Below are 24,156 nucleotides of genomic sequence, written 5' to 3'. Positions count from 1 at the left end.
CTGAGCCACAGACATCAAGAAAATTTCATTAGAGATGATGGAGAAGTAAGGAGCAAGATGCTTACTGTAGGTTCCCTGTTCTAACGTGTTCCTTCTTTGTGGGCTTACTTCAGCCCTGGTGTTAGCAGAAAAAAAATAACCTAGAGAGGAAGTCCCACTACAAAGGGAAAAACTACACAAACTTAAAAAGAATCCTGATGTTTGACACATCATTCTAAGACAATATGAAGAGAAAAAAGATGATCAGAAGGTGGGATCTAACTTCTTGTCACTATGTAAATCTAGAGTCCTAATGGTTTTAGGTTTCTGAGTGAACTATTTCTATTTTAAGAAACAGTCTTTACCTCAGGGAACAAAACCCTGACACAGTTAGTGATCACCAAGAACCTTCTGTAGCCGACAGGAAGTTTCAAATTTCACACCACACATATTATAAAAACACAGATGTGTATCTCCTTGAAAAAGTGACATCCTATGTACAGTAATCATTTCATTTCCCCAGTAGTCAGTACAGCGTAGTGTTGCTCCTCTGCTTTTCCATCTAACATTTAGAACACAAGGACATAAATTTACACGTATATTTTACCTAACAGATACTCTGTACAGTGTACAGTAAAAATGCACACAGTAAAGGAAACTGCCTACTGAAATATGTGTATGTTCATGGACAGCAACATCTATAAAATTATGAAAATATAAGGTCATCTGATCAATGTCAAGTTAGAATCTCATTTATTACTAGCATATGCAGACTCCTAACCCCTACCTCAGCACCTCACCATCATGGTTACAATTTAGGAAAAGAACTTCAGATATCTTTAACCCATTTGTGTAACTAGAACTATGCTGAAGCTTTAAAAAGGGAGGGAAGCCAGTAACTCTTTCCCCTAAAATTCTGCCTTTATTTTTATCAAAAGGTAACTTACTTATAAAGGTGCTGGTTTAAACCTTTTTCTGATGACTGATTCTTGATTGCCCAACTCAATCACTTATTTAAAAAGTTAGGCCTATTAATCAAAAGGGATGAGGAAGATGAGGGGAAAAAATGAAGGGGTAAAAGGCAAACTGAGAATTATTTAAAAAAAAAAAAAAAAAAGAGAGAGGACCAACTGAAGCGATGCTCACCACTTATCACCACTAAGCAAGGAAGGATGAGTGCAGAAGCCCTGGAGCAAGTGTGAGGAGAGGCTGAGGACCACAGAGGCAGCTACAGCACTCTGCAGCATCTGTGACGGAGATGGGGGTTTCACTGAGGTATTGCTGCACATAAACTCCTAAAGACTACTGTAAAGTGGGCTCTTCCATAGTAAAAAAAAAAAAATTTACTTTTCTTCCAAGCTCATCCTTGAAAGAAAAGGGTGTTTAAATTATGAATATCTTCTACTGTCTGACGACCCATCCATAATAGCTAAGAGTTAAGAGATTCCAGGCGATTTTGACATTTAATGAAATTTTTATCAGCAGATTTATAATCCAAAATAAACTTTCTGAACACCCTGTCTTTACATTGTAATCCAGCACCAAGAGCAGAAACAGATGGTGTGGAAAGTAAGGTTCTAGAGAATCCGGTCACTCCTGCGGATCTTCACAACTGCACAAAGTCACGGCCTTTGGTGATCTGATTATCTCAGACAATTATGAGATGTGTTGGAATAGCAACTTGCTGTCCTTAAACCTACTGTGTTGAAGAGAAAAATAAAAAAAATTTTTGGCTCATTGACTTCTTTAAATAATTTTAAAAAGTTGTTCTTCTAAACAATATTTCTAAAAATTACACAGCTCGCATCAAATTTCATCTTCGCCACGAACGAGACTCATATTCATCTTCATCTTCATCATCATCGTCATGCAAAAACAAATCTGAGGTTTCTGTTTCCTAAAGAAAGAAGAGTACAACCGCTTAGCTGTGCACAAATGCAAAGTCAAACAGCCACCTGATAAGCAGACTAGCTAAAAAATGCAGGTCAGATTTACAAAAATATACAAGTAGTTTATTTTCAGGGCAACAAACAAAACTACCAACCAACCAACAACCCCAATCTTTTAATATGGAGAATAGTGTGGTATCTTGCCACATTTAAACAACTGATCAACTCAGATACAACAAAGACGGTTGTTTCTTTGATTGGTAACATTCAACATTCTTAATAGTGACCTTGAATTGTGCAACACAATAGGAGAACTGTCGATATAATGTGGCTAATTCCCTACTAGAGCTCTTGTTTCCTATCTGGCTGTGATTTTGTACTCACATTAACTCATTTCTTCTCCCCAGATCCCAGAATACACGTTAAAAACGGATATTACTATTTATCCTCTGTTTATATTGAAAACATTAATAGGAGATTTCCATTCCAATAACACTAAGAAAATAAAATGCTAGGTGGAAGTCAGCCATCTCAGTACACGCCTATAATAGCAGTCAGGAGACTGAGGCAGCATTTTGTGAGTTTGAAGGTAGCCTGGGCACAGGGTAAAATCCCATCTCAAAAAGCAAAAGAACAAAACTATTAAGTGGATATTTAGAAAGAGTTAGTCAATATATGTGTGTTGTACACACACACACACACACACACACACACACACTGTCAATTATAAAAAATAATTAAAACTGATTTTACTCCATTAACAAAAATGAGGAAAATTAGCAACTTTTCCAGTTTTTCCTGGGCTATCTGTCATTGATTTGTGAGTAGATATGCCAGCTTTCTCTCCATGACATGACATTGCACATCTTATATAAAAATCTAAAATCTGACACAAAATGGAAATATCTACAAACATCATCAGCATGGAAGACTTACTTTCTTCCTAACCTGGGAACACTCCTGTTTTTGTTATATAAACTTGTCCATATAGTCAGAACATACTTCATTAACTAGAAAAACTTGATTCTTTTAAAAAGCAAGATTAGGGGTTTGGAAAGATGACTCAGTGGTTGAAAGCAGTGACTGCTCTTCCAGAAGACCCAGGTTCAATTCCCAGCACCCACATGGCAGCTCACAACTGTCTGTAACTACAGTTCCAGGCCTTCTGACACCCTTACACAGACATACATGCAGGTGAAACACTAATGAACATAAAATAAAAATAAATTATTAAAAATAAAATAAAAAAATAAAAAGCAAGATTATAGAATCAGAAATAACTTACATTGTGGGCTCAATGTTCTCTATAATAAACTAATTAGAATACAAAAATGCAAAATTACTTCTGATATTTTAAGAGGCTACTACCTCTAGACTGGTTTTAACTAACTGAATAAAAGAAAATTAGGTGTCTATTTTTAAATGTACAGTATTTGATAAAAAGAAAAATAGAGAAGTACTGGAATTCAAATCTTATTTTAATGGTTGAATTTACCTCTTCTTTGACTTCTTCTTCCTCAGTCTCAGTAGATATAGATGGTACCTTGGGCTTGTGCCATGATATCTGTAGCCGACGGTCTTTGAATTTTGACCCTTGGTTTGCAGCCTAAAGTGTATTTTAAAAGAACACATAAGTATGCACTCATATTTCCTAAGGATTTCTTCAAACATTGTGCTATTGATAAAAGTGTAATGGTCTGAGGGAACATGACCTGTTAAGGCGGGGCCCATCAATTAAGTCACCGCTATGTTTGGTGCCTTAACACTACTGTGTTACAGTCACTCTTCTGTGCCAGGCAGGATGAGGATAAAAAATACTTTCTTCAATGACTGACCTTGTGACTTTGATATTTATACATAAAACCTTCAAATCCTGTAATTTCTGAGATAAATCATCTCATGTCAGTCACTGCAATGCATTTTTCAGTTATGCCTGATAAAGCTCTTCTGAGTCCCCCACCCACCCACCCCCACACACCACCCCCCACCCTTCTTTTCCAGAGATGGGGCCTGACAGAGCCCAGGTTGATTTGGAACTCAAACTCCTGCCACAGCTTCCAAGCACTCGTATTACAGATGTGTGCCATGATGCTCACTCTTTTCTCAAAAGGTCAGAGCTGCCTAGCTTTATATTCAACAAATGTTAATTAGAGCTGGGCTTGGTGTCTAATACCTATAATCCCAGCACCATGGAGGCTGAGAAAGGATTACTTCAAGTTCAGCCTGGCTACATTCTGAGTTCCAGAAAGGGTCTGAACTACAGAATGAGATCTGGTCAAAAAGAAAAGAAAAAGTCACATAGTCCCAACTCACGGTCAAACTTCTTTCTTTCTTTTCTCTTTTTCCGGTATCATTGTGGTTGAACCCAGGGTCCTGCATACAATATGCAAGGGTCCACCAGAGGTATATCCCTAACCCCTAAGTGTTTTCCTCAGGACTACTTTCTAAATACTTCTCAGCAAATGTCCATGAAGACATTTTATTTATTTACTTATTTCTTTATATAGAGAAAAGAATGAACCCAGGTTTTGTGCATGCTATGTACCACTATATGCAAGCACCGTGCTGCTAAACTACATTTCAGACTTATTTCGTTTTGTTTTGTTTTTGTTTTTGAGACAGGGTTTCTCTGTGTAGCTTTGGAGCCTGTCCTAGAACTCACTCTGTAGACCAGGTTGGCCTCAAACTCACAGAGATCGGCTTGGCTCTGCCTCCCAAGTGCTGGGATTAAAGGCGTGCGCCACCACTGCCCAACCATTTCTAGACTTAAATGATATACATATATATGTTTTAGGAAAACAAAGTTAAATTAATAACAAAAGTCTAAAGTGGACCACTGAGATGGCTTAATGATAACCTCTTTGATCCCTGAGAACCAGCTCCCACACTTTATCTGTTGACCTCCTAGTATATGGGTGTGTCGTGGCATAAGCATCCCCCCACCCCACCCCCGCCCCACATACGAGATTCTAAGGTATCTGAGGTTAGTGCTGTTTACTTCCTTCTATATTTCAGATATCTAAGTTTTCTTCAGTGAACACCATGAAAGATACTGCTCCATAATCAACAACTTTAACTTTTCTTCATGTTAACAGAATCTGAGGGCAATTCTGCTCAGAGGGCAACTCAAGAGTAGTTTAAGTTAATCACAGTAACTGGTTCCCCTCAGAAAAGATCAATTCAGGCGCGCGCGCGCGTGTGTGTGTGTGTGTGTGTGTGTGTGTGTGTGTGAGAGAGAGAGACAGAGAGAGACAGAGAGAGACAGAGAGAGAGACAGAGACAGAGAGATACTTATGGCTAAGACATGAAAGCACATCACTGGGTGTGAGTCAGGATGGGGGAGTTAAGAAAGTTTGTTGGGAAGACGATGGCATTTTAAAAACTGGCATAAGAAACACACCCTCCTTTTTGCCTCTGGACATTCTTGTTGGAAGCTGTGGTGTTTGTGTTGCTGCAGACATTCTGGCAGCCTGAGGAAAAGATAGCTACCACTCAACATAGCAGGAAAGTAGAAGAGAAATAGAGTAGGAGCTTGTGTGTTCAAGTAACGCTAAAATCTCCCCCAAAGATTCTTAAATGGAAAGAAAATAGAGGGTGGGCGAGATGGCTCAGCAGGTAAAGGTGCTTACTGCCAAGTATGACAATGTGAGTTCAGTCCACAAGCTAGAAGGAGAACCAACTCCCGAACGCCTTCCTCTGAGCTCCACACATGCACAGTAGCACGTGTGCCCACACACATCACATACACAAGACAACTAATGTAAACTTTTGAGAAGGTAAGACTTGCCATGTCACCAATCATGGTGACCCAAGTTCATATCCCTAGCAGCTACATAAAAACTAGGAGCAGCAGAGAGTGGCTGTAACCCCAGTGCTGGGGAGGAAAGCAAGGGCAGAGATAGGCAGATCCCTGGGGCATGCTGGCCAGCCAGTCTAGCTACAACAATAAGCTCCAAATTTCAATGAGAAACCAAGTCTCAAAAAGTAAAATGGAAAGTGACAAAGAAAAGAACAGTTAATGTCAACCTCTGGCTTCCACAGGCATGTACACACATGTGCAAACACAGGAATATACACATACATATACACCTCATACTCAAAGATAGTTGATATTTTCAAAGTATGTTACTTGCAGCCAGATGCATCTTTAGGCAAGTATATGTTATTTTGTAATCAAGAAAGGAGAAAAAAATCCAAGTACCACACCCTCCATCACTGAGTACAACAAATAAACCACACTACACAATTAAAAATTTTATGGTTAGAACCAGGAATGGTGGTATACATCTGTGATCCCAGCTCTTGGAAGACAGAAGCAGACAGAGCTCTGAATTTGAGGCCAGCCTAATCTACATATTGTATGCCAGGACAGCCAAAGCAATAGAGTGAGAGCCTGCCTCAAAATAACAACGGACAACTTAGTAGTGTCCACTACTTGAAAAATTCCTCTGTGCAGTCCAACACTTAGGAAAACCATTTTCCATAATGCATTCACCAGATCTCTTCAAGAAGTGATGAAGGAGAGTGTAAAAGTGCCTGTCCTGTTTGTGCCTTTTAAACAAGACTCTAGGACTTAAAATTACCAGCTTCAGGATTAAACTTTAAATCCTTAATGAGAATTCTTCATGAACCTCTTTAGCATCAGCCAATCATGGTGGCACATTCTAGAATGCCAGCACTTGGTCAAGAGACAAGAGGATCATTAATTCAAGGCAGGCCTCGGTGATGTAATAAGCTTGAAGCCACCTTGAATTATATAGGACTCCATCTCAAAAACAACAACAAAGACAGCAACAAGAACAACAACAACAACAAAAAAAAAAAAAAAAAAAAAAAAAAAACCCAAAGGGCAAGAGAGACTGTTCGGAGGTTAAAAGTACTTGCTGCTCTTCTAGAGGATCCCTTTCAGTTCCCAGCATCTTCACAGTCATTTGTAACTACAGCTCCAGGGGATGTAATACCCTCTTCTGGCCTTGTTGGGCATCTGCATACATGTGCATTCATGCGCACACACGTATACAATTACACACATAAATCTTTACAAAAAAAGCAGCACCAACAAAAACAGATCTTTACTGTCCTCAGATCTCTGTGACATAAAGAATATATTCTTTTTAAAAAGTTTTTCCTGGACTCATTGATTTTGATTCTTAAAATGTATAAAGTTCTATTCATATATAACAATATTTCATACTTAAGGACAAAAGTCTTAAACTTAATATTTAAAGTAATAAAATAACATATGCCAGAGCTCTGCAAACTACAGTTCTCAAACCACATGTAACTGAGAAGCCTGATTTTGTTTTCTTGTTTTTATTTTTGGTTTTTCGGGACAGTTTTTCTCTGTGCAACAGCCCTGGCTGTCCTGGATCTTGCTCTGTAGACTAGGTTGGCTTCAAACTCACAGAGATCTGCCTGCCTCTGCCTCCCGAGTGCTGGGATTAAAGGTGTGCACTATCACCACTGATTTTGTTTCTTAAGAGATGGGATTCTGTTTTCTAGACCTCATGTCTTGGACTCAAGTGACCCTTTTGCCTTAGCTCCTAAATGCGAGGACACTAGGACACACCACTGTATCTCACTCAGCACTCTACTTCTGATGGCCTATGAACTAAAAATAGTTTGTACTTTATTAAAATGGTTATTAAAAGGACAAAAAGGAGACCAGGTACAGGTTTCATCATTTAGGAGGCTGAGGCTGATTTCATGAGTTTGAAACAAGCTTAAGCTATACTGTGAGTTCTAGGCTAGCATGAGCTATAGAGTGGAACCCAATCTCAAAAATCAAACAAAGCCAGTTTGGTGTTGTACACCCATAAGCCTAGCACTAGGAGGCAGGATGAACAGGAGATCTAGGTAAGTCTTGGCTACACAGAAAGCTTTGAGAGGCTAGTCTGGACCGAAGATGCTCTCAATAAACTGCAAGGGCTACAAGGCAAGAAAGCATGTAAATACACAGGGAAAGCAAAATGACCAAAAGGGAGAGGAGGGGAACAGAAGAGAACCAGAAGAAAGGAAAAGAAAGTACAGGAAAGAGAAAACATGACAGAGACTATTTGGAGGCCACAAAACCCTATAATATTTCACAACTTGACTGTTTACAGAAAAAGTCTACCTACTTTTAAAAAAGTTTTTTATTTATATGTATGTGTGTGGGGGTCTGTGAGTGTATGCCTTGTGTCTACAGGTGCCTGAGGGGGACAGAAGAAGGTTCTTTGGCACTGGACTTAGGAGCTGTGAGCTTGAGCCCTCTTCAAGAACAAGCCTTTCAGCCAGCAGTGGTGTCACACACTTAACTCCAGCACTTGGGAGGAAGAGGAGGGTGGATTTCTGTGTTTGAGGCTAGCCTGGTCTACACAGTGAGTTCTAGGATAACCTGAGCTATGTAGAGAGAACATGTCTTAAACATCATTCCAGCGGGGAGGCAGGAAATGCTCTTAATTGCTGAGCCATCTCTCTAGGCCCAAAGTCTGCCCACTTTTGATACATACTACAATGTTCTATGTCCCTATGTTGTTGTAGATAACCCAGACTGTATATTATATATGCTATGTTTAGTTTTGGTGGTTCTGTATGTGTTCAGATGTGAATTTGCTTGTGGAGGGCTGAGGCTGACACTGGTGTCTTTCCTGGTACATTTTCCTACTTGTTTGAGACAGGAGCCTCACTGTACCGAGTTCAACAGCAGGCTACCCTGACTAGTCAGCAAGCCTCAGGGCTGTCTCTGCTGCCCTGGCACTGGAATTACAGGTATAAGACGCTGGCCTAGATTTACATGTCTGAAGGGGATCTAGACTCAGTTCTTTATATTCTACCAACTGAACTACCTCCCCAGGACCACCTATGTACATTTTCATTTGAGTGAGGCCTTCCTCATCATGATCTGCCTCACCATCTTTAACAAAGAACAGGGCTGGAAATATTTTTCTCAAATAAGATGTCTGGCTCTGGCGGGGGGGGGGGGGGTGGGGGGGTGGGGGGGTGGGGGGGGTGGGGTGTGTGTGTCACTGAAATGGCTCAGCAGGTCTGATAACCCCAGTCTGATTCCTGGAACCCACAAGATAGAAGAGAGAAACCCCCAAAAGTTGTTCTCTGATCTCCACATGCTTGTTGTGGTACAATCACCCACACTCCCAAATAAATAAATAATGTAATTAAGTTGCCCAGGACTGGGGAACCTGGTTATCTTGGCTCTGGTACTTGTCACCTGTGTGATCAGTTTAAAACTGACTTTTCATCTGAAGAAAAGAATTTCACAGGAGACTGGGGATGAGGCTCAACCTGGACAGTGCTTGCCTAGGAAGCACTCCTCCCTGGCACTACCTATAACCAGGTATACATGCCTGTAATTTAATTAAGCACTGGCAAGATGTAAGCAAGAGGATCAGAAATTCAAGGTTATCCTTGCTTACACACAGAGGTCTGAGGACAACCTGGGGTACTTGAGACCCTGTCTAAAATTTTAAAAAAGATTTTACTATATATTTCACTTGTTTTTTATACTTACAGTAATTTAACATTACCATAAACCCATTTATGAAACTCTAATTCAGAAATGTCTACCAAATGAGTTAACCAATGGCTGGAAAGAGAATATACTGTGCATGTTATTTGTCTGCAGCAACATCTGTCTCAACACTGTATATAGAATAAACATGCTTACTACCCCAGTAATTCGAGCTTTGTCTCCATTCCAGATTAATTCGTTGCCTAGAAATACCTGGTAAACTGAAATAATCCTAAAATCAAATCTGGCTTTGGAACACTGTCCCACTACAAATGTGTTTTCATAGATTATTAGGGAATTTCAGAGCAAACCTACTTCCTGACCTTAAAAATACATTAATAAAAATTTGGTAAGGTCCAAGTTTTAACAACTAAGATTTCTAACCTAGAAATCATTTGATATTTATAGATTACAGCAAACAAAGTGCTGAGTGCACTGTTTTTAGAGTGAGCATGAGTTCCATGAAAAACTTACTGAGAAATGCTGAAGCAATTCGTCCTTTTCCTCCTCAATGAATCCTCCAACTGTGAGTGCTTTGGGGCGGTGGTCCACCACCATGTGATTTAGTGAGCCCCTCCCTCTTCCTCGACCTCGTCCTCTTCCTCGACCTTGAGAGGACATAGCCTTGCCTCGCCCCACAGGTAAAATACCTAATCTTGCAGCCTAAATAACAAGAAATAGAAGGTAACGCACATTGTTAGATTATCCCTTCATAAGTAAATAAAGAGAAAATTCTCTTTTTTGAGGTGTTATATAGATTAAATCTCACCTCAACTTGTAACTGACTGAGCTTTTTGCGTAATTCTGTTGTGTCTTCCCCTGAAGAGAGCCTCTTGTGGAGGTCCAGTTCAGTGTCTAGTAGCTCCTTCTGGGCCTGGGAAAAGTTAACAGTGAAGAGGGAGACTTCAGGTTTATAAACACTAAGATCTTATTCAGAGCATTACAGCTACACAATAGCATGCTTCTCTGAAAAAAACAAGACAGAAAAGACATGGGTGCTCTGAGAAAGTGAACCTTCACAGACAACTGCAAACACAGGCAGCATAATGACTCTGCTGGAAAGCAAGTGTAAGGGCTACCCAAGCACCATAATGAAACACAACTGATCAAACAAAGACCAGATAGAGAACGTATTTATCAGCTTTACACAGGACCAGGAGTGTGGCTCACACCTGTAATCCCAGGAATCAGAAGTTAAGGCAAGCCTGCCTCAAATCAGAGCCATCCCAGGTTACAGAGTGGAACCCTGTCTTAAAACAAATTAATTAATTAGATAAAATATAAAATCGTCCAGGTCTTCAGGTAGCTATGGAAGATTTGCCCCTCACATGCTCTTTATTTTTTATTGTGTGTATCTGTGTGCGTATCTGTGTGTATGGTTTGTACAGTGCTCAAGGAGGCCAGAAGAGAGTGTCAGATTCCCTGAAAGAGGCAGCTGAAAGCCACTTGATGTGGCTGCTGGGAACCAAACTTGGGTCCTCTGGAAGAACAGTATTCATTCTTAACCACTGAGCTGTTTCTCTACCCCCCTGTAATTTGCAAAAGGCACATCTGGCTGGATATGGTAACACACGCCTACAGTCCCATTTAAAATAATTAGAAGGCTGAGTTGAAAGGATCACTAAAGCCTACAAGTTTGAGACCAACCTGAGTAACATCCAAAGACCTTCTTTCACAAAAGAGAGGCTGGGGGGGGGGGGAGTGTGTAGGCAGGCAGACACCCTCCTAAGGAGAAGGAGGGGGAGAAAGGGGAGAGGAGAGAGAGGGAAAGAGGAGGGGGAAGGAGGGAGAGAGGGAGAGAGGGAGAGAGGGAGAGAGAGGGAGGGAGGGAGGGAGGGAGGGAGGGAGGGAGGGAGAGAGAGAGAGAGAGAGAGAGAGAGAGAGAGAGAGAGAGAGAGAGAGGGAGAGAGAATGAGCACACTGGATCTCTTGTAACTAGAATTGCAGATGGTTTTAAGCCATCCTGTGGGTACTAAGAACCAAACCCGGGTCCTCAAGAGCAGCAAGTGTTCTTAACCAATGAGCCACCTTTCCGGCCCCTGGACTATATTTTTCAATGTCCCTTTCCCCACTTTAAGAAATACGTGTCATCATGCCTGGCTTTTAAAAAGGAGTCATTTTTTAAAGACAGAGTCTATGTAATACAAGCTGGCCTGGAACTCACTGCACAGCTGAGACTGGCTGTGAACATCTCTTCTTGCTTCTGCTCCCAGTACTAGAAGTATAGTGTTTCTCTACATCCAGCTTTGAAAAGAAATCCTGATTTAAGATTTAGCCTTTCCAACAAAAAAGGAACACACAAACCCCCATATTTAGTGTGTGCATGTGACACAGTGAACATGCGGAAGTGAAAAGTACAACTTGTGGGACTCAGTATTCTCCTTCCACCATGTGGGCCTGTGAATAAAGTTAGGTCCTCAGGCTCTGCAACAAACCATTGAACTATCTCAGCAGCCCAGAAATTTTTTCTTTTTTCTTTTTTCTTTCTTTCTTTTTTTTTTTTTTTTTGTTTTTGGGTTTGAGACTGTGTAGTTTTGGTGCCTGTCCTAGATCTCACTCTGTAGATCAAGCTGGCCTCAAACTCACAGAGATCCACCTGGCTCTGCCTCCTGAGTGCTGGGATTAAAGGCTTGAGCCACTGCCACCCAGCCCCAGTAATTTATTCTTAAATTAATAAAAGAAGTATAATTTCAAATATACTGTATATGTTTTTATATAAAAGTATACAGATATATGTAATAAGTTTATTCCCATTTCTTCAAGGGCTGAAAGTAACCTAAAACAATCCTAATACAGAGCTATGATACAATGAAACCTCTGTGCAAAGCAAGTGCTCTCTAGGGTAAGAAAATGGACAGGTTAATAAAAATAGGTTTAGCTGGATCCAGAATTTCTGATTCTTTTTTTGTTTTTAAAGCCAAATTTGAAGCAAGCTTTAATTAAATACTGTCCATGTTGATGGACTCTGGCCAGGTCCATTCCAGCATTCCCAGGAAATGGACCTGATTATTCTTTTAATTAGTGTGTTCAATCTTTACTCTTGCAAAATCAATGGCTACATTCAATTAGTAAGAGATCATAGCATAGCTGAAAATAGGAAATAGTTTTTTCCTTCTTATATTTTATCAATTTCTCCTTCAACACAAAGGACTACAAATTCAATTTAAATAGAGATCTGTGTGCTGGGAGTGTAGCTCAGAGTGCACTTGCCTGACATACACAAGGCCCTAGTTCAGGTCTCACATTGGGTGCGGTGACACATGTCTATGATGCTGAAGCGGAGGCACAAGGAGCAGATGTTCAAGGTTATCCTTGGCCACATAGTGAGTTTGAAATCATCCTGGGATAAATGAGACCCTATCTCAAAATAATAATAATAACAATAATAATTGTTATTATTGTTATTATTGTTTTTAATTTATCCCACAGCCAGACAGTGGTGGTGCATGCCTTTAATATCAGCACTTAGAAGGCAGAGGCAGGCAAGTCTACAAAGTTCCAGTACAGCCAGGCTACACAGAGAAACTGTCTCGGGTGGAAAAAAACTGAAACAAAACAAAAAAACATTACAGTAGCACATGTCTGTAATGACCACAATCAGGCTATATGGCAGGGAGGGAGGATAACAAATTCAAGGCCAGCCTAGGCTATATACTAAGACTCTGTTTCAAACAAACCACACATATAAACAAAGACACCTCCCCAGAACAAAAAACCACCGCAGCTTCCCTGAAAACTAAATAGTTTTAGGCCTCTAAGAATATGAAAGGCAAAACTGACAGCTCACTGGGGCTGGTGTACATGTGTACTCACTGGTACAACACCTGTTTAAAACGCACGTGGCCAGAGGTCTACCAAGCTCCAGCATCTGTCCCAACAGGATTTTAAACTTACAGCATTATTCTCTAACAGCCTGCTTCTCTCCCACTAGTCTAGTAGTAACTTTACCAGCTAGTTAGGGCTACCCATGGATTGTACTGCACTTTCAACATGCCAAGCACATCACAGATGTTCTGTAAGCATGCTAAAGGAGAAATGCAACTGGATACCTCCGTCTTTGTCTTTACTTTGGATGGTGTCGAGACTGCAGAAGACGTTTTTAATTCATCTTTCAATTGTGAGATCTTCTCTCCGAGTTCTTTCAAGGTCTTCATTATATTTGCTCTTTCTTCTGGCTTCATGTTTTTGTTTTTTTCTAGCTTGGAAATTAGCATCTACAAAATAATCAGAAAAAAGTAAGTCTATACTAAGTAAATTTAAGCCCCGAAGCCTTACCATTATAACTTTGTAAACAAATTCTACATGACATTCCAGAAGGCAAAGGATGAGTTCTTACTTTACCTTTTGGCATTCTATTTGCTTTTCCAACATTTCTTGCTTCTTTTTCCTCATGTCTTGCTGTAACTTCATTGCTTCCTGAATAATGTAAAAAGGAAGTCAGTAATGGATTTAAAAAAGAAAAATCTGCTAATGATATATTCCCAATTCATTTCTTTTTTGAAATGGATTTTCCCTCCTAAATAGAAAACAGATGAAAGCAGCAGCTGGGGGATGGGATGTGGCTAGTATAAGTCTATAAGCCTGGGATACACAAGAACCTGTCTAAAACCCAAAAAAAAAACAAACCCAAAATCAGAAATGAAGACTTTGACTATGTTTTCCCAACAACTCCAGTATAATTGTGTAATTTATAGCTATACTGTGTATCTTTAAATAAAAGCAAACTGCTTTCACTTTCCAGTGTAATAGGCCAAATCCTTATTTCTGAAGCTTCAAGTTTTAAAACATGAGATACAGCTGTAAGTTAGGAATAACCAGGATTCAAAAACTTTTTTTGGCCTGGAAAATGTTGTTTCTACACTCCTGGAAATTAAATCTTTTTATGGAGACAGTACATATAACTATGTTTTTGCCAGGGGATGGTGGTGGCACATGCCTTTAATCCCAGCAGTGGGAGGCAGAGGCAGATCTCTGTGAGTTCAAGGCCAGCCTGGTCTACAGAGTGAATTCCAGGACAGCCAGGGCTACACAGAGAAATCCTGTCTTGAAAAACCAAAAAGTAAGTAAGTAAATAAGCAAATAAATAAATGCTTTTGGCTGAAAATCCCTATGTAAACAGCTTACATCTAAAATGGTAATGCTACTCAAAGGTGAGTCATATGATGAGTCATAAGCATGTTATACTTAGGTGAAACATTATCTGACTTTAAAAAAGGAATTGGAGGGCAGAAGAGATGGCTCAGAGGATAAGAGCACTGGCTGCCCTTCCAGAGGTCCTGAGTTCAATTCCCAAAACCACATGGTGGCTCACAATCATCTATAATGCAATCTGGTGCCCTCTTCTGGCATGCAGGCAGAACACTGTATACATAAAAATAAATAATAAATCTTTGAAAAAAAAAAAGGGGGAATTGAAAAAGAAAATACTTTGAGCTGGGGGTGTAGCTAAGTGGTAGAATACTTATCCAGCATGTGCCAGGCCCTGGGGTTTCCATTCCTCAAAAAGAGAAAGAAAACTGTCTGTTCTTTGAATGAAAAACAAAAGGTTAGCTAAGCATGGTGGTACAGGAGGATCTCCTGAGTTTAGAGACCAGCCTGACCTACAAAGTAAGTTCCAGGGTAGCCTGAACCACACAAGAAACCCTGACTTGACCCCACCTCCTGCATATAAAAAATATTCGTGGCTATAGCTCAGTGTGCTTAAGGCCCTTGGTCTAATCCTCAGAAACAAACAAACAAACCAATCTATTCTTTGTATTTAATGTGGCTACTGAAGGTAACTGTCTAGCACTTTTCAGTTTGTTCATCATTTTACGTGTATTAAATGAGGAGAAAGTCAGCATGCCTTACAGCTCTAGAGCAACATGAATGTAAAGATGTTAGCACAGGCACTAAAGATCTAACAGGCAGAAGAATGGAGGCCATTACCTGTTTCTTCTTAAGAACTTCTTGAACATCATGAGATTTAGACCCTGAACAAAGTTTTAAAGGTGCCTTTAAGTTTGAGGAGCTGTAAATTGGTTTTGGATGACCTGGAGTAGAAAATACCTAAAAAAAAAAAAAAAAAAAAGGGAAAACCAAAAATAGTAACACCTGAGTATGATTAAATTCAATCTTTAAAATGTTTAAGATCAGTTTCAGAATAACTGCTTCTATTCAAGAGACAAACTTGAGGGTGGGGTGAAGGGAGTTGAGACAGGGTTGCTCTGTGTAGCCCAGGCTGTCCTGGCACTTGCTTTGTAGACCAAGCCTGCTTCTGCCTCCCAAGTGCTGGGATTAAAAAGGTGTGTACCACCATTGCCTGGCTTACACAAAAGTTTTTTATATTTAAGAATTTCATTGGCTGGGTATGGTGCCTTTAACCTCTCTGTGTCTTCTAGGTCAGTCTGGTCTATATTGAATTACTTACCTTGTCCCAAACAAATGAACAAACACATTTCATACATAAAATCTAGTTCTTTATAAATTCAATTGTACCTCGAAGATAAAAATATATTTTTAATATCAATATTCTGTTTCTCAATATGATGCCATGTTTCCTTCCTTTTACATTTTAATTATGAGAGAAATAATAGCAGGCCTCACCCATAGGAGATGGCCTGCTTCTAACCAAGACCTTAGTGTCCTTCTATTAAGTACAATATCATAAACTACCAACATCAGATAAGGTTACTATTATGACTACAATGAATCAAGACAGAATCAAGATTATTCCATAATCATGAGAACACAGACAAAAATGTCAACACTTTCCAAACCATAAAATTATTAAAAATCTCTCCACAAAGACTAATGATTGTTCCTACTCAAAACTTTTAATAAAAATACATTAAAAACAAAAAATAATCTTATTTTATTTATATTCCCAACTATTACCACAAGCATTTTATTTATTTCACTAATTTTAGTTCTATCTGTAAAAGACATGGATTCCTTTTTCCCAACATAATCACTACACCATCATTTTACTTTTCTCATTATTAAATTACTTAATTTACTTATTTATTTATTTATTTTTTTCAGACAAGGTCTTAACTAAGAATCCCAGGGTGGCAGTGAACTTACAATTCTCCTGCCCTAGCCTCCTGGGTGCCAGCTATATACTTTTAAATTTCATTTTGTTCAGTTTCTTATGCCCTAAAACATCTTCATGGTACATAAAAAATGTATTCCTCAGTCCTTTGTAAAGTTAAATGCATTTTACTGTATGGATACACTACAATTTAAGGGATTTTCATAATTATAAAGAGATTATAATTACAGTAGCTTATACATATATACTTTACATTTTGGACACTATATCTCTGGTACACATTATTAGAAAAGGAGTAGTATATTACACATATAATTTTTGCCAAATATTGCCAAATTTCATTTCATGAGGTTTAAGTCTAGTATTTCCATCAGCATTTAAGTCTCAAGTCCATATGGAATTTAATGGTGCAATTAAAAAAAATTTAATTTTATCTTTTCCATATGGCTAACCACTTATACTAATAGGACTTACCAAAACACCCATTATTTTCTTCACTGATCTGGTACTAGCTAGTCAATAATGAATTTCTTTTGCAATGAAGTCTATTTTAGATTTTCTGTTCTGTTTCACTTGTCTATTAATTCCTGTGCCACCATTAAATTGTTTTAGTAACAGACCTTATAGTATTTTTAGACTATACCCTATCACTATTTTTTTTTCAGAGTTCCTCTGGCTGTCTATAAGAACCACTACACTAGCTGGGCGGTGGTGGCGCACGCCTTTAATCCCAGCACTTGGGAGGCAGAGCCAGGCAGATCTCTGTGAGTTCGAGGCCAGCCTGGGCTACCAAGTGAGTCCCAGGAAAGGCGCAAAAAAAAAAAACCACTACGCTAGAGTTATTGCACAGATATATTCCTAAAAGCAAAAGAAAGAGACCCAACACTTGATTTTATGGCAGAATTATCTTCACTGTTTTTTTTTAAGATTTTAATTTCAATTATTTAGTTATTTTTAATTTAATGTGTGTCTGTGAGTCTGTGCATGTGCATGCAGTGCCCAAAGAGGCCAGAAGAGGGTATCAGATCCCTGAGAGCAAGTTATAATTGTTATCTGCTAAGTGTAGGTGCTAGGAACCAAACTCAGGTCACCTTTAAAAGCCATCTCCCTAGCCTTCATTAGGTTCTTAATTATACCTAAAAGGAAAAATGAGAGCCAGATGTGGTAATACATGTCTTTAACCAGCATTTGGGAGGCTGAAACAGCAGGATCATGAGCAGAATCCAGCCTGGGGTACATAGTCAGACCTTGTCTTAAAAATTAGGTGGTGGTAATAATGGGGGAGAGGGTCAACTAATAAGGACCCCTATCTATAAATAAACAGCTAAAAGCTAAAATTCTCTAATTCTTAGGTAGCTCTAAATAAAAACAAATTGACCAGCAAATTCCTGACTGAGCTATGGAAATTAGGGAAGTGTACTTAGGTCAAATGTCATACTTGTCTTGTTGAGAGAGACTACAAATCTTAATGGTAATGAATTTTTATGTCATTGAATGAATGACTCTAAATAAACATGAAATCACAGAACTACATACCGGGCAATCCTCTCCAGAACCACCAGACTGATTTAGCAAGTGAGGTGTGTCACTCTGGTTAGTACTTGCATGTCCAAGACGGTGTTTAACAGGAACTTTGTTGAGAACGTAGGCACCAGAGGTCTGTGGTTTGCCCATCATCTGCAAATACAAAATAAACATCTATGTGATATAAGTTTAAAAAAACACACCCAAGAATGACACAAATTTAAGACAGAATTTAAAGTTGAAATGAGGGGGTGCTTCAGTTACCTGTATATACAGATAGTTTTATTATCCACGTTGTTTTAGATGTCTAACACATCATAATAGCTGGGAGGAGCTCAGTAGTATAGCATGTGCTGAGTGTGCACAAGCCCCTTGGTTCAATCCTTAACTCCAAAAATATATCTTTCACAGTAATACACATACCCACACACAGGCAAACTGCTGAGAACTTAAAAATCTTCTCTCCAGTATACAATGTTTTGAAGACAGGTTTTTGTTTTTGTTTTTCAAGACAGGGTTTCTCTGTGTAGCTCTGCACCTTTCATGGGACTCACTCCATAGCTCAGGCTGGCCTTGAACTCACCAAGATCTGCCTGACTCTGCCTCCCGAGTCCTGGGATTAAAGGTGTGCACCACCACCACCCGGCTCAAGGACAGGTTTTTAACAGTATAAATAGAAGTGAAATGAAAAAACAGTCTTTGGCTACATTCTTTCACCATTCGTCCAACATCTAGGACAAGTAGTCACATTTGGGTCCAAATACCAAACAGAACACAAACAAAAATGTATGGTTTAGATGCTAGTGAGCAGGAACAGTTAACAGAACTGAGACTATATAGGGTAAGGAATATATACATGCACATATTTTTCAATGTTTTGAAACGGGAACTTGCTATGTTGCATAGGCTGGCCTCAAACTTGACAGCCTTCACCTCAATGCCCTGTTTGCTTGCTTTTGTTTTTTCACCAGAACACATTTATCCTAAAGATGCTTAATTATTACTGTCAATATCTGAACTGCTCTAATGGCCAGTGGTTAGCTCTTTCCTTCCTTTACTTATTCATCCAAATGCTCTAAGAAATATGTATATACTAGGCATTACTTATTTTTGAGGCACTGAGGACAAAATAAATGCAAGACTCAAAACCCTAATTCTTGGCTAGACATGACAATGTAACTATACATCCAGTGCTTCTGAGGCCAGGGTAGAGGACCATACCGAGGCCAAACTAAGCTACAAACTGAGTCCTCCTCTCAAGAACAAAAAACAGGGCTGGAGAGATGGCTCAGAGGTTAAGGGCACTGGCTGCTCTTCCAGAGGTCCTGAGTTCAATTCCCAGCAACCAAATGGTGGCTCACAACAATCTGTAATGAGATCTGGTGCCCTCTTCTGGCCTGCAGGCAAAACACTGTATACATAATAAATAAATAAATCTTTAAATATATATATAAACCAAAAAACAGACTCTTACTTTTTGTTTGTTTGGTTTTTTTTATTTGTTTGGTTTTGTTTTTCCAGACAGGGTTTCTCTGTATAGCCATGGCTGTCCTGGAACTCACTGCGTAGACCAGGCTGGCCTTGAACTCACAGAGATATGCCTGCTTCTGTCTCTTGAGAGCTGGGATTAAAGGTGTGTGCCGTCACTACCACCTAGCCTCCATTTCAGTTTTTAAATGAGTAAAACTATCTGCATGAGAAAGGACACATGGGTGGATATGAAATAACTCAAGATTCAGAATTTAGTGGTAGATAGTACATGTGCCTCGCTTCAGATACTTTTTAAATATCAGATTTTAAAAAGCTCCTATCTAGAGAACAACTCTGTCCTATAGGTAAAGTCAAACAAGTTACACCTAGGTGAGCCACCCTGCTATAGAACAGTTGTCTCATCTTTAGGACACTACAAAGCTTTCTAAAGCAGATTCCTGGTCATATCCTGAGGAATTGATTCAGAAGGTAAGGGGGCTGGATAAAAGATGAACTAGAGTTTAGAACCCCACAGCCACATAAAAAGCCAGCCAGACAGGCTTAGATCCCCACAGCCACACAAAAGCCACCCAATCCCAGTACTTAGGAAGAAGAAACAGAGGATCCTCAGGAAGCTGGTCAAAACTGGCAAGCTTGGGATTCAGTGAGTCCCTGCCTCAGTAATAAAGTAGAGAGGATCTACAAAGATACACAATGTCAAGTTTGGGCCTATATTCACCCACATCATTCACCCACATCACCCACCCGTACCCACACCAAATACTTGCTCAGTTAATTAAAGTAAAGAGAGAGAGGTCTAAGAATCTGTACTTCTAAAATAATGAGGTCTCAGGAGAGCAGATGATGCTGGTTTATATATCAAACCATGAACAACTCTAATGTGGAAGGGGTCAGAGCTGTGAGTCGGAAAATACTGGCTGGGAAGTGAGACTAGAGTGTTAGTAAACATGATTACCTTCTGGATACCTCCATGGACCGATGCGGGGGAAGACTGGGTTACCATCACCTGCTGCGGATGAAGATGCTGTGGTAGGCTATGGTGCTGCTGTGAAAGGTGACTCAGGGTGTGCTGCTGTTGCAGGAGGAGCTGTGCTGGGGACTGGAGTGCTGGTTGCTCATTGTTCTCTCTATGCCACAGGACTCGAATGAACCGATTGTTCAAAACTGCTTCTGTGCTAGAAATGGCTTTCCTAGCCTCCTCATTGGTAAGGTATTGGATGAGTGCTGCTTCTGGATCACCCTTAAAAGCAACCTTTAAAGAAAATAATGAGAACAATTTAAACCTGGACAGTAGTGTAGTCCTGTACTATGAACTAAATTATGTGTCTCCAAATCTGTATGTTGAAACCCTATCCCTCAATGGAGAACAGGATTAAGGAAAAATTCAGGTTACAAGAGGTACTAAATTTGTGACCATAACTGTTTAACTTAGGGTAGCCTTATGAGAAGAAAGGGTCTCCAAGGACTCCCTCCCTTTCTCTCCACCTCTCTCTCTCTGCCATATGAAGACGGTGAGAAACCAGGCATCTACAAGCTAAGAAGGAATCCCTCTGAAGCAAACAAGTACAAGCTGCATTAGATCCCTGGAGCTGGAGTTACAGGCAGCTGTGAGCGACCCAATGTGGCTCAGGTCCTCTGGAAGAGCACTTCATACTCTTAATTGCCAAACTATCTCCTACAATGGAACAAATTTCTATTGTATGTTTATTCAGCCTGTGGTATTAAACATAGGCATCTGAGAAAACTTTTTACTTATGTATAATAAGCCATCCAGTTCTTTTTCTAAATGCCATAAAGAATAATGGCAGAAAACTTTTAAGAGAAAAAGGACACAAATTTAAGGACATGAAACTTTAAACTAGCATGTAAATATACTCAATTAAATCCTCACTTCTAACAACAAATTTATAAATTCAAACTACTAACAAGTGGATATCAAAACTTATACTGTCACTACAATAGATTTAGTGTTGGTTAATATGCCAAAAAATCTCAGCTTCTTAGAGACTAACATTATAATGGGGGGGGGGGTTCATTTGTTCAGACCAAGACCTCTGAAAACAACAATAAAAATCAACAGGAACTAGTCCAGTGTTTTCAGGAAGGGACTATAGAAAAGAATCAAATGAATTCTCAAAAACGAATTCAACTAAATAATTCCATTATACACACATGCACACTGGATATATAATAGAACTTAGAACTCTTACAAAGATGTCAGATTACCACTGATTCTAATCAAGAATGATAGGAATACTTTCCAAGACTCATAGCACACATGCATTCTGTCACTGATAAAACTAATTTACCTGGATATTAACTATGGTTCCAAATTTGCTGAAGTGTTCGTTGAGCTTGGTAATGTTGTTCAATTCCTGGGGGATTTTTTTCACTTCTAATTTTGTGTTTGTATACTGATTCTTCCGCAAGAACCCTGGTTTACTTTGATTGTTGTTCCCTTGCCTGAAACAAGCATTGATGAATCTTGGTTAATTCTCCCATATGGGTTTTTTCCCCCCTTGGTTTTTTTGTTTGCTTGTTTTTGTTTTTGTTTGGTTTTTCGAGACAGGGTTTCTCTGTGTAGCTTTGGAGCCTGTCCTGGAACTCACTCTGTAGCCCAGGCTGGCCTTGAACTCACAGAGATCCGCCTGCCTCTGCCTCCCAAGGCTGGGATTAAAGGTGTGCACCACCACCGCCCGGCTTTTCTTGATTTTTTTGAGACAGGATTTCTCTGTGTAGCCCTGGCTATCCCAGAACTCACTCTGTAGATCAGGCTGGCCCCCAAACCCTGAGATTCACCTGCCGCTGCCTCTCAAGTGCTGGGATTAAAGGTGTGCACCATCACTCCCAGCAAGGTTAATGATAATTTAAACTACTTTATTAACACAAATGAAACAACACAAGCATCAATTACATATTTCTAATAAGCAAAACCATCTTACTTTCCCAGCCAAGGCTTCTTTGTAAGTGGCCCTTCCAAACCACTAATAGCTCTCTTTCGGCTCTCTGGTTCCAGGACTACTCTGGTGATGTTGCTATTAATTGAAACAGGAACTGGTGGTTCAGTCTGGATGACAATATTAGCAGCTGTTGAAAACAAAAATTCCCATTACTATATTTTGGGAAAACATCAAATGACTGGATTGTTTAGTTTAGAGCTAAAAAGTCCTGTGGACAGCATTCATCTACTACCATTTTCTATGTTTGTTACATTTGAAGACAAGATCACTAACCTCCTGGATCAGTTTTCCAAGGACTGGGATTAGAGACATGCACAACTGTGTCTAGCTGATCACTTCGTTCTTAGAAATGTCTATCAGCAAGAAAACCTACAAATGTCTCTGTTCTTTAAATTCAAAAAATTAAAATGCAAGCTTAAAACCTCAAAGGCTCTAAAAACACAAATCACACTTCTGCAGGTGCCAGATTTTGAAATTCTGCAGTCTGATAAACTAGATATGTTATAACAATTCTTTAAATAAAGTAGCTCCAATACCATTCCTCAAAAAAAAAACAAAAAAACAAAAAACCCACAACCCTCAAAGGCAATCCAATGTGACAATTAACTCAAGTGCAGATCATCAATGAATACAAGAAAGTTATTGGAAAAAGATGTCTGAAGAGTAAGACATTTATTTATTTTACAGATGGTACCATAAATTTACCTACTTAACAATATAAATATATAACAATTACTGTCTTTGATAAGGGATCAAGCAGTGTTAGAGATATCTACCCCCTGTCATGGTCCAACAAAAAGTTCACCACATCATAAAGAATCTTGATTTTTCTTATATGCAATATTACCATATTATTTTGTTGTCATTTTTTTTAACAATTTTTTTTTTTATTTTATGTGCATTAATGTTTTGCCTACATGGTCTGTGTGAGGGTACCGGATCCCCTGGAACTGGATTTATAGATAGTTGTGAGCTGCCATGTGAATGCTGGAAATTGAACTCAGGTCCTCTGGAAGAGTAGCCAGTGTTCTTAACTTCTGAGCCATCTCTACAGTTCTTGTTTTCTTTATTTTGAGATTGGGTCTCATTGTGTAGCCCACACTAGCCTGGATCTCAAGCAATCCTCTGCCTCAGGCTGCTGAGCACTGACTGGGATTACAGGTGTCAGATTACACCTAGCTATGTATTTATATGGGACCCTATCTTAAATACAAATTAGCGAGAAGGGGAATGAACTCACATTAAAGGTATATGCTTCTATTGAATCTTAGCTTGATTTGTGGGGCAGCTTGAGACAGGGTCTGACTTTGTAGCCCTGGTTGGCCTGTAACTTACTATATAACTAGGCTGGCCTACAACTCACAGAGATTTACCTGTCTCTGCCTCCTGAGTGTTGGGATTAAAAGCATGTACCACCACAACTGTCATGGCCTAACTTTTTAAGGTTTGTGACTTAAAAACTTTGAAGCAGATCCTCATAGATGTAATTTTGGGGGGTTTTGTTTGCTTATTTTCTGTTTTTGGACAGGGCCCATGCAGCACAGGCTGGCTTTGAACCTGCTATATAAAGATAATCTTCAGTAGTGGTCCTCCTGCCTCCACACAGATAAAAAATATGTGCCACTGGGCTGGAGTATATAGCTATAATCTTAAGGAGTAAATTGATAAAATGCTAATTTACTTGCAGTGTTTAGGCTTGTAACATTATTGGTTTGAAGCTACAGATCTCAAAATACAGAATACACCTTTGATCAGTTCTTGAAGGAAAGGGAC

At 39.4% G+C, this 24,156-nt stretch overlaps 1 protein-coding gene across 6 annotated transcripts in view; it reads right to left on the bottom strand.

Moving 5' to 3' along the window:
• Positions 1–1,083: 1,083 nt before the first annotated feature.
• Positions 1,084–24,156, bottom strand: part of Rbm27 (RNA binding motif protein 27) — a 68,081-nt gene continuing 45,008 nt past the window's right edge. For 4 of the 6 annotated variants that reach the window (XM_042263694.2, XM_076555118.1, XM_042263693.2 and 1 more), the window contains 11 exons: positions 22,366–22,510; positions 21,733–21,886; positions 20,379–20,675; positions 17,945–18,085; positions 15,304–15,423; positions 13,717–13,791; positions 13,425–13,589; positions 10,145–10,249; positions 9,850–10,038; positions 3,364–3,474; positions 1,084–1,876 (listed from right to left, as the gene is read on the bottom strand). In XM_042263694.2, coding sequence (XP_042119628.1) covers positions 1,793–1,876; positions 3,364–3,474; positions 9,850–10,038; positions 10,145–10,249; positions 13,425–13,589; positions 13,717–13,791; positions 15,304–15,423; positions 17,945–18,085; positions 20,379–20,675; positions 21,733–21,886; positions 22,366–22,510 — 1,586 coding nt within the window. In that variant the 3' untranslated portion in view covers positions 1,084–1,792. The remainder of the gene's footprint in view (positions 1,877–3,363; positions 3,475–9,849; positions 10,039–10,144; positions 10,250–13,424; positions 13,590–13,716; positions 13,792–15,303; positions 15,424–17,944; positions 18,086–20,378; positions 20,676–21,732; positions 21,887–22,365; positions 22,511–24,156) is intronic. The other 2 variants (XM_076555119.1, XM_042263696.2) reach the window with 1 other exon arrangement.

The sequence above is a fragment of the Peromyscus maniculatus genome, chromosome 19 (genome assembly GCF_049852395.1).
Source record: "Peromyscus maniculatus bairdii isolate BWxNUB_F1_BW_parent chromosome 19, HU_Pman_BW_mat_3.1, whole genome shotgun sequence".
Lineage (NCBI taxonomy): Eukaryota > Metazoa > Chordata > Mammalia > Rodentia > Cricetidae > Peromyscus > Peromyscus maniculatus.
This window is presented reverse-complemented; position numbering and strand designations above follow the sequence as displayed.